The sequence below is a fragment of the Mytilus galloprovincialis genome, chromosome 8, assembly GCF_965363235.1.
Source record: "Mytilus galloprovincialis chromosome 8, xbMytGall1.hap1.1, whole genome shotgun sequence".
Classification (NCBI taxonomy): Eukaryota; Metazoa; Mollusca; class Bivalvia; order Mytilida; family Mytilidae; genus Mytilus; species Mytilus galloprovincialis.
In genome coordinates, this window is record NC_134845.1 from 88,399,895 (window position 1) to 88,411,473 (window position 11,579).

General features: G+C 31.9%; 1 protein-coding gene across 1 annotated transcript; it reads left to right on the top strand.

Moving 5' to 3' along the window:
• The first annotated feature begins 5,868 nt into the window (after positions 1–5,868).
• Positions 5,869–11,173, top strand: LOC143043815 (uncharacterized). The gene is made up of 5 exons (XM_076215993.1): positions 5,869–6,615; positions 8,664–8,734; positions 9,544–9,618; positions 10,103–10,168; positions 11,108–11,173. The coding sequence occupies exons 1-5, from the start codon at positions 6,240–6,242 to the stop codon at positions 11,171–11,173; spliced, it is 654 nt and encodes a 217-aa protein (XP_076072108.1). The 5' UTR covers positions 5,869–6,239.
• The last annotated feature ends 406 nt before the right edge of the window (positions 11,174–11,579 follow it).

Consider the following 11,579-nt stretch of genomic DNA (forward strand, 5'->3'; position numbering starts at 1 on the left):
AGGAACCTTTCTTTGATGCTTATCATGGATACAATGTATAAGACATATGTCTTTGAAACCCTTACTTCCGGTAATATCCAATATGGCGGACATAGAAATATTGATAATTTTTCATTTTTATATTCAACTTTTTTAAACTGTTAATAAAATGTTTTTTTATAGCTTGTCATTAAACTTTTGGCTTGAAGTCATTCTCAAAACCATAATTCTAGTCAGTTTCATATGTTTAAATACAAATTTTACACTTCCGGTAAAAATCAAAATGGCGGAAATTACAAAGATGAGTCCTCAATCCGTATATTCGAAGTAGAGTTTTGAAAAGATTGATTAAAACAAAATAAAATCACTAAAATTCTTAAATATCTTTAGAATGACTTATTTATGGCCGCAAATGCATGTTTACTCACAATCGGAGAACTTATTTTCCAAATTTAAAAAGATCGTGGTATTGTTCTTTACATATATAATGTACAAGCTCCTGACAAGATGAAGAACCCTGAAAAAGAGTTGTCCAAAAGGGACCCATGGGTAATATTTTCCCCTTCGCCATTCATAAGGGATGGACTAGCCAGCAAAGGAACCACTTCCAAGCTTGTTACTCATTCGCATCAACCATGGCATTTTGCACGTTTTTCTTGCTGAAAAAGAGTAGACCAAGTCGTGGGAATAGCCTCAATAAGTATTTCCTCTTACAAAAACACATTTTTTCTTGCTTCGTTAACCCCTTCTGATAAGTTTATTGGATCGTACAACAAAACCACGTACCGTTCTATCAAATGACATTGTCAAATCCATATCTGCTGATGTTGGCTGATCAATCATCATTCTAAATGATAGAGTCACATTTTTAAACACCATCCATGTCACTAACGCAGTTCCTTTTCCAGCAAACGTGTAATCTCTCAATGCATAGTGTATTTGTAAGGTCATGAATAGATATATATCTGAAGTTTTTCCCACTTCCAAATGCAAGCCAAAGATTGTCTGCCCCTATGTCACTGAAAAGCGAAACCGCAATGACAGCAACATCAGTATCAAATGTTTGAGTCATGACTCAGTTAAGTCTGTGTTTCACTGCATCAGACACATGCATCTTGATTCAAATGTCAGGACATTGATGGCATTTGAAGATGTGACTTTTACATAAAGAATGATGATTGATCAGCCTAAATCACCGAGGTTTAACTGTAAAATCACACAAACTTATCAGATGGGGCTAACATGGTTAACGAATCAAGAAAATAACTATTTGCGCAAAAGGAAGACTTATTGAGGGTAAAACGTGCAATATACAAAGGCAGATGTTTAGGAGGACGAGCTTGGAATTGACTCTTAAGACACCCAGTTCAGGTGCTAATGAAAGGCGAAGGGACAAAGAGGATAACTTTTAAATAACTCTTTCTAAGGCTTCATCATTTTGTCAGAAGCTTGTACGTTGTGGATGTACTGGGGAATGCGGTTCAATGCCAAAACATGCTACATCCTAAGAATTAGAAACAAAAGCCATATAATCTACAGTTTAAATGGACACATACTACAACAAGTCAAGCATAACCCGTACCTAGGGCTACAAATTTCGGAAGACCTCAAATGGACCACCCACATATTGAACTTGACAAAGATAGTAAATTCATCACTAGACTTTCAAAGAAGAAACTTGAAATACTGCCCACTAGATTGCAAAAAACAGCATACATCTCGCTCGTTGATCAACGATGGAATATGGAGCCATAGTATGGGACCCCTACACGGTAACAAACATAAATAAGCTAGAAAGGATACAACGTCAAGCGGCAAGATTTATAACCATAGGTTACAAGTCAAGAGAGGATGGGTGTGTCTCCAATATGTTTGCCAAACTGGAACTGCAAGACCTCCAGACAATTGCAAGACGAACAAGCTAGAAGTTAATATGTATGTACAAAGTGGTTTAAGGGCTGATTCCCGGTATTGGACAGGACGAATTTATCCAAAAAGCACGTCCTAACTAAGAGAAACATACCTGCAAAGAAGTTCGAAGAATACCACGCAACAAATATTGTAAAAAAGCAAGTAAAGAATCACTATAGGTTTTAGTTCTATATCCGCCATGTTGGATTTTACCGGAAGTAGGGTTTTTGAAACAATCTTATCTATATCATATATTCAAAGGTAGTAAAAAACAAAGGTTAGTACCAAATATTATGTTAGTAGCATGATAATAACACCTTTTCACATACTAGCCGTCGATATAGGGCTGATTTAAGTATTATGTCTGCCATTTTGGATTTTACCAGAAGTGAGACATTTTTTTCAAATGCCTCCCTATCTGAAATAAAAGAGTAATAGTTGAGGAAGATCTATGCCAAATGTCATGCTTGTAGCAGGATGTGCACAATTTGTCTGAAATATGCTTGTAGCCGCCGGACTATAATAAGAAATGACAGCAACGCTTTGAATTTTTATGCGTATGACCAAAAGGACCTAAAATTGACCTAAAATATCTATTGTCTTTGGCTGATGTAGGTGAATTGACTTTAAAATTTATAAACGAACAATTCTGAATGATTCATTGTTGGATGCATAACGTCCAGTGGCAAATATGTCAATTATGTTCAGGAAGAGAATTAACAATAAATCAAATAAGTAGGTTCTGTAGCACTACGTAAATGGACTCTTCAAAGAGCTGTTGCTATGGTTCTCAGTGTACAAAAAGCATAGCACTCTCTCTACACTCCATAATGTGACTGGACCTGGCTGCCTTCAAGAAAATTTCACACAGCCAAACGGAAGTCTCACTTTGTCAAGATTCAGTCGGAAGTGACCACATTTTTTCCCTGTCCCCTTGAAGGTAAAATATGCTAGAAAGATTTGGTATAAAAAAAAATGCCAGTGCGGAGGTACTTACTACTGAGCTGATGATAAACTTTGGGACTTGTCCAATGTATTTCGTTATAAACAATGACTTAAATAATCCATAAGTTTCAATGCAATATAAAAAGAAATAAAATAAAATAATAAAAAAAAAGAATAAATGTGTTTATTTCATATCGGTTAAGAATAAGCTTCTTTTATTGGATAAAAAGGGGCCACATGACATTTATTATTCTTCAGTAATAAATTCCATCGATTATTAACAGAACAAAACGGACCAGAAAACCGGTCGTTAACAAACTTTTACATGATAATGACCGGTTGGGCGTGGTTTCCGTCTGATAATGACCGGTTGGACGTGGTTTCCGTCTGATAATGACCGTTAGAGCGTAATTTCTCTGTTAATTACCGGTGGGGCGTGGTTTCTCTTTTTAGAAGAGAGATATCCCTTTAATAAAACATTTTCCTGTTTTCAATATTATACTAAAGTTGTTGAAATGTTTATTATATGTTTTCGTTAATTATGAAATTTAGAAAACTTGATTAAGTATTTATAAACTGAAAATTGCACTAAAATGAATGGCAGTTTAAATACGACTGGTCTTCACTCTTTGCCATAAAAAATAATACAACTAAGCGAGTTTGCTTTAGGCATTTTGAAATTATGCGAATTTTCCAAAACATGGTTTCTCAATGAAATAAACATAATAGTTCTTGAAAAACTGGTCATTATCGTGATACATGGACTGTCCGTAGGAAAGTGGTATTGACTGCGACAGCGATAATGACCTCGCCTTCGGCTCAGTCATTATCACTATCTTAGTCAATACCACTGTCCTGTGGGCAGTCCATATATCACGATAATGACCAGTTTTTCAAGAATTATTATATAAATATAATATAAGTTCTTCTCACAGATCGATATATATATATATATACAGATATAATATTTTACTTTAGAATATTAGGACGAATAAATAAATAATTGAATGAAATGAATTAATAAGGTATTACACAAATAGTTTACTCAATAAATAATAAAACAATTACTAAAAAAAAGTAATAGACAAATACATCTTAAAATAATTCAATTTATGTTTATTAAGATATTTCAAATATAATAACTGTTTAATACACTTTCCATTTTCCTTACATAGCCCAACCAGTTTCTGTACAATAAGTATGTACATGTTTATAAAGAGACATCTTAATACATTTTTGTCAATGTTTGTGTACTAGAATTTATTTTTGATAAATTTGTCTTTATTAAACCAACTGCTATGAAATACATTACTGTTGTGCATGTCATGGACGTTAATGGAAATTTTCCAATTTTGCTTCATGAAAAATCAAAATTAAAATCACAAAAATACCGAACTCTGGTGAAAAATCAAAACAAAGTTCCTAATCAAAAGCTCAAACACTTCAAACTAATGAATAACAACTGTCATATTCCTGACTTGTTACGAAAGCATTTTCTTATGTATAAAATGGTGGATTTAACCTGGTTTATAGCTAGCTGAACCTCGTACTTGTATGAAATGCGATATATATAGGATTATGTTACAATATACATTGATATAAGTTACAATATCTTACCAACGTTTATCAAACTGATAATTGTTTTCGTTGTTCTCGAAGCATCGACTTTTCAAGTTAGTCATTAAGTCTTTTGTAAAAGTAGTTCTTCCAAACTCTGTTGTCAACTTTATTGTTATTAAACATGTTGAACTGAGATATCATCGATTTAATGTGGGCAAACATTTCCGATGATATTCCCCGACTTTCTTGAATTATCAAAAGACAAATACGATTTAAGTTTTGTTCAACACACACTTCTTTATGACACAAAACAACTGGAACAATTCGGTACAAGTGAAACACACCTTACCATAAATGAATGTTCAAACTTCTCCTTGGTAATCGAAGTATTTAAAACAAAACTAGAAAACTCACGATCACTTGGAACTTTCTGATGTTCAAGTAAAATTGAGAATTGAAGTGTCTGTTTGTCATTATAAATCTACGAACATCCAGGTAAAAGGCTTACGACGTTTGCTAGTACTTCCTGATATCTTAATCGTCATTACATGGGTCCTAGAGCTAGATAATACAAACATACAAATACCGTCAATAAGAATGTATGAAAAACATTATGTATTCAGTTTGGAAGGATGAATCAAAATACCGGCTTGATTTTCGAGATATATATTGCAAAATAGTAATTCACTTTTGTGACCATGATGTATTTTCTGACTTTCAATCTCTATAAAATTTGGTGTTTAATAAAGGCTATCTATCAAAATCGCTTCGTGGAAACAAATGCCTTTTACGGATATTAAAAATACATTGTAAAGGTCAAAGGACAGTTCTGATATTTCCATCGCCATTGAAATGGTTTTATAGGTAGACACTTTTTTGGAGTGCCATCAAGATGAATTTAAATAGTCTAACTGTAAAAACTGCAGCACATATTATGTATAACCATTTTGTTTTTCTATTATTAAGCTTTCAAATGGTGTATAATTTTTTCCGTAATTAGGGAAGTTCACTCCATTATTCAAAATAAGCTATTTAATAATGTACACCCGTATTTCTATTTAAGGTCCTTGGTGACTCCTCTAATATGCGTTGCAGGACATATTGACTATATTCCTTTTGTTTCTCTATTAAGAGCCATTTTCTGTAAGGACCAAAATTAGTGTTTACACTTATGTCACAGATTTTTACGATTCTCTGTATACAAACCACATAACCAATATACTTTACAACTGAAACTTTAGAAATTGGTTTTTGTCTTTGTTACTATGGAAATGGAGTCCATTTTGTTTTGGGCTTTTTTTTTCAATGAAATTCTAAAATTTACCCTTAAAACCCCAACTTATTTCACCAAAATGCTCACATAAAATGATGCAGACAATTATCACATATAAAAGCTGTTCTCTTTACCTTTCTAAAAATATATCACACAGTTGGCTGACAATATTATAAATATGCATATTTCTTATTGGAGAAGGGGGTGCTTTTGACATCTGAAAGAAAACCAAATTATACCAAAATTGATTGAAGTATTTACAAAATTTCCGAGATAGTTTATAGAAAATTTTGCCATAATCATAAAGATAAAAACCCTATTTAAAAATACAAAAGAATCCAGGTATGTGTTTTTTGATTTAAGAAAAAAAATGTGGATTGAAATCTGTAAAAAAATCAACAATGTTTCTATGGATTATCTCCCCTTATGGTTCTTCTTCATTGAAAACATAAAGGGACAACAGGAAGTACAAAGTTTTATGCCAAAATATAGTGCAGACGACATGTAGAAACTGATTTAAACATCAAATAATGGTAAAAATAAGATATTTGAGCTAGATACTACACATACTATGGAGTGCAGTTTCTTTCCAAAGTTTGTGGAATGTGATGAACTCATTCAACCTCTTTCAAAACACAGTGCAGACCAAATATTTATTATTTTGTCCGAGAATGGTCTGAAACCATCACTAGCACTTTCACATCAATATTCTATTTGTACCAGCCATTTAAATTATTTTTTGAAAAACAATTCAAAATTTGCACGTCGCAGGTTGTGTCAGATTCCCCGTTTGTTAAGTGCTCATCCAGATATTGACCACACCCAGGATTCTGGACTCCAGTCACTTCCACACAGAACGAGCCTTAAGCTAGCTAGTAGAGGATTAAAGGAAAAGGATGTTCAGCATCTGATTAACCAGACAGGAATTTCTCTACCAGTCAATACACGTGAGTATATTAAAACTTGACCTGACCTCCCCCTTTTTCAAGTTTAATTAGTTTATGAAATAAATCATTATTTGAATTTTCATTATTATTAAAACATTCATCTTGAATCATTGATTATTTGGTCAACATAAATATTCTGTATTACTAGGACAATGCAAACAAGGACTACTTTTTTTCAACAGATAGAGTGAGGTGCTCATTTTCGCCACATCTTTTCATGTTTTCTACAGTTTCTGTTCAGGTGTGAATGTTTTTGAAGTATACTGATATTTCTATATGAATATAACTTCAAATGCAAAATATTCTTAAGCTTGAAAACGTGTTTGTTTGAATATAATCATCAGAAAAGTTAGATTAAAGGGTGTTTGAAATTACCTGATTTTATGTCAATGGGGGACACATATTCGCCGTTTTTACACATCAGTCATCAATTTAAAATCAAATAACTGCAGCTTTTAATAACATTGATCACATCGATTTCATAATAGCTGAATAGCAGACATTTCAAAGGTGTTAAGAACTGAAATTTAGGGGCATTCAGTCAAAGAATTACTTAGATATACTTCTTTGAATTCGTGTTTTTTCTTCAGGAAATTGGCCGAAAATGGTTGTCCGTTTTTCGGTCCTTTTCAGTAGGTTCCGCAATTTTGTCTCAGTTATAAAAAATAATCATATTTGTTATATAATATCATTTACCGGTATATGTCTTCCATTTCAGCCATCCTTTGAAGTTTTTACACCTCAAAATCATAAAACGGCGAAATTGTGTCCCCGGCGAATATGGGCGCCCCACTCTATTTAGTTCACTTTAGTCTTTAGTGAGAGTCAACTTGACACTATGTTCTCTCTGTATTTAGATCACTCTGGTAATTTTATGTCGCTAGAGTGACCCCCTTGTATGATGATACGGATTGGCCAGATGATTTAACATTTTAAATTTTCTATAATAGTTAATTTGTTTTCTTTTAAATGTTTGTCATTCATTTCTGTAATTAATCTACTATAGATATGGTATTGCTTTATTATTTTTTTCACAGTTATTGCATCCTGTAATTTTCTATTCTTTCTTTGTGCTTATTTTTCTCTATACAGTAACTTAATTGGGCATTACATTAATTATTCTGTGTTTGTTAAACCCCATCTAGACCCTCTTTTATGTCACCTGTGTATCAATCATTGTTACTCTTTTAAAATTGACAATAAACATTCCTCAGGTGCCTGAATTTGTATTGAACAATGAGTGCAGGTTTAATATCTATTATTTTCAATATAAATGAAATTTATTTCAAAACATTACTTAGCTGAAAATTTGTCAAAGCTTTGAAACCTGTATTTACTGTTACATATACCTTAGGGAGCTACCATTTGATTTTTATGGGGGGGCTAGGATCAAATTTGAAAAAAATAGGCAGGACAGGAGTTTTGAGTAAAAAAAAAAAGGCAGGATGAGAAACTTGGTAAAAAAAAAGGCAGGATGACAATTTGTGTAAAAAAAGTCAGGATAAACTAGTAAAAAAAAAAAGGCAGGACCGAATAGAGTAAAAAATAAAAAGGCAGGACAGAGATTACAATTAAAAAAAAAAGCAGGACAAAATTTTTCATCCTAGCCCCCCATAAAAATCAAATGGTAGCTCCCTTAGTAACTGTGTGCGTACAAAGATTTGAATTGTGTTCAATATCCCCCTCCCCAGCCCCACCCAGAGATTTGATGCACATTCAATATTCCTTCTCCTCCACCCTGAGATTTGAGGTTTTTTTTTAACATGATAATTAAATTGGGAGTACATGTATCTTTTAAAAAGCTGTTGGAGCTGTAAATAAGCAGCTTCCCCAAAAAATTATGTAATTGATAGCAAATAGATGAGTACTCCATTGAATATCTAACTGACAAAAATTAATATGTAATAGTGTAATTTTTTGTACATTTGTACCTTTCACTTTAACAAATGTACAATTTGTATGGAACATCAATACATGTATAAATTAGCACAGAACTATTTTCAATGTTTTACTATATTTTTATAAATTAAGGCTATCTTTTTTTTCAGCATGTTGTACTTTGTGTCTGAAGAAAATAAGAATAAATGTCAATGATGCAGTACTTGAAGAGGGAAATGAGGTAATAATGATATTTGTTTAAAAGTAATCCATGTAACTTCACAAAAGGTTCAGCATGTGTTTAGTAACTTATGTCATACAAAGTCTTCACATGCCAGGATATAGGCTCATTTTACTACATTCCCTGATTCGAGAAGCCTTGAAAAGATTATATTATATTGAAAAGTCTATAAAAAAAAGAAGATGTGGTATGATTGCTGATGAGACAAGATGTCAAATGACACAGAAATTAACAACGATAGGTCACTGTACGACCTCCAACAATGCCCAAAGCCCATACCGTATAGTCAGCTTTAAAAGGCCCCAAAATGGCAAATGTAATACAATTTAATAGCGAAAACTAACACCCTAATTTATGTAAAAAAAATAAACCAAAAACATATAAGTAACACATCAATACAGGAGTGGACAATCCCTGAATAACAGGCTCCTGACTTGACAGACACAAACTAGAACATACAGAATGTGATGGAGTTAAACATGTTATCAGGATCCCAAACCTTCCCCTAACCTTGGACAGTGTTGTTACAGTACAACATAAGAATCTATTTCACAAGTGATACTATAAATAAACAGGGTATGGTTTTTTTTATATGCAAAAATGGTCTATGGATGATTCAAAAGACAAAAAAATGGTGCTTTGTCTGAAAAACAAATAGTATATGTTTGTTTATGGTTTCTACTCATACATTGTACATATTTACAATTATATATTTTATAGTAAATCACCTATTATCATCACTTTAATACTGTATCATGGACACAATTTGGTCATAGCTACTAAGTCCATTTTATTTTTTTTTTCTTCAGGTGGATGAACCAGCTAAATGTATGATCAATTCAGCAGTTCAGACAGAGTTTGAGTATACTGATTACTCAGAAGTTGTAAGTATATATACAACTTAATGTGTATTATAATTAATGAAAATCTCAGTTTCATGTAAAACAAGAAAAATATGAGTACCACATATACAAAGTGTATAAAACAATAATTATCTTTGATTGAGAGAAATAATGGAAACTGATATGAGCAAACTTGTATGCTGTTTATATTGTTGATTTTATTTTTATTCACCATTTTAATAAGCTGAATCCATTTTGTGCATATAATTATAGATATATACATATAAAGTGATTTTTTTCTAATCAGAAATATACATTTATATATACATAAAAAAATATTTTGTTATAATGCTATTGCCCTATATCATGTACATATTTAGTTTAGATACAGTGATTGATTTATATAAAGGGAAATAATTGCTGTTTTAATTTATATTTTACCAATTAATTTATTTTCACAAGAATATATTTTAGCTATATATATAGAACCAGATAGTAATTCTTGAATAACCAATTCATTTTATAGGTTAAGTCAACAAGAAGAAAAGGGAATTTGCCAACATGTCCAGAAAAGATGGAAACAACAGAAGATGTAAGTTATATCAGACAGCATAAACACACTTCAGTAAATATTTTGTTTTAAAATAGTTTAAACCTGTATTTCCTAACAACAATCCATCAAGGAAATTGCTATGAAGACTATAAACTATAGTAAACTGTGAAAAGAGTGTGTTATATATGCACTTACTGGGCAATAGTATCTAACATAAGGGATATTTTCCCATTAGCAAAGTTACTAATCAATTCAAAGGTAAAATTTGTCATTGTATTTTTCCCAAGGTTGTGTACTCATACATGCATTTTAAAAAATTTTACATTCTAAATTTATTTTCTTAAATGGAACTGTTAATTAATAAGTGTACAGAAAGAAAACTTTTATATCTAATAGTGACAGGTGTATAGAATTGAACCCATAAAAACTATTACTTGAATATTAACATTAATAAGATGTGGTATAACTGCCAACGAAACATCTCTCTACTACAGACTAAAGTACACCATAGATGTAAACAACTTTAGGTCAGCCAATATTTTATCAAATATGCCAGCGACTTAGCTTTATTGTAGTAACAATTGTTCCACTGTTTTTATGCCCCATTTATTATGCCTATCTTTTCTTGTCTGTGCGCCCGTCTGTTCATTCGTCCGTCCGTCTTTCCGTCCGTTCGTCCCACTTCAGGTTAAAGTTTTTGGTTGAGGTAGTTTTTGATGAAGTTGAAGTCCAATCAACTTGAAACTTAGTACACATGTTTCTTATGATATAATCTTTCTAATTTTATTATATTATATGCCAAATTAGAGATTTTACCCCATTTTCACGGTCCACTGAACATAGAAAATGATAATGCAGATACTTGGGACACATTCTTGTTCAACTTGTAAAAACCATTTTTATTTGACATATTCCCAAAAAGATAAAAAGGGGAAATACCAGATCAACATGAAGTTACACAAAACTTTTATTTTTCAGAGTGATGTAACAAAGACAAGAGGATTGAAGAATTTGAGTGAATGCAGTAAAATACCTTTCAAATGAGGTATAATGTATATCTGTATAGGAGCTGAAGGGTCGCAGAAGTCCATTCCATTATTTAAAATATCCCTTCCTTTATTCAAAATTGGCTATTTTCATAATTTTAATAAATCAAGATAACAATATAATAATCCGAGATCTCGATTGAACAATTCCGTTTTATCAAGATAACGATATATTAAACCGAGATAACAATATAATAATCCGAGATCTCGATTTGATAAATCGAGATAACGATTTAATAATCCGATATAACGATTTAATAATCCCAGATCTCGATATAATAATCCGAGATCTCGATGTGATAATCCGAGATCTCGATATAATAAATCGAGATAACGATTTTAATATCCGTGACTTCGATATAACAATTTCGTTTTATCGAGATAACGATATAGGAAATCGAGAT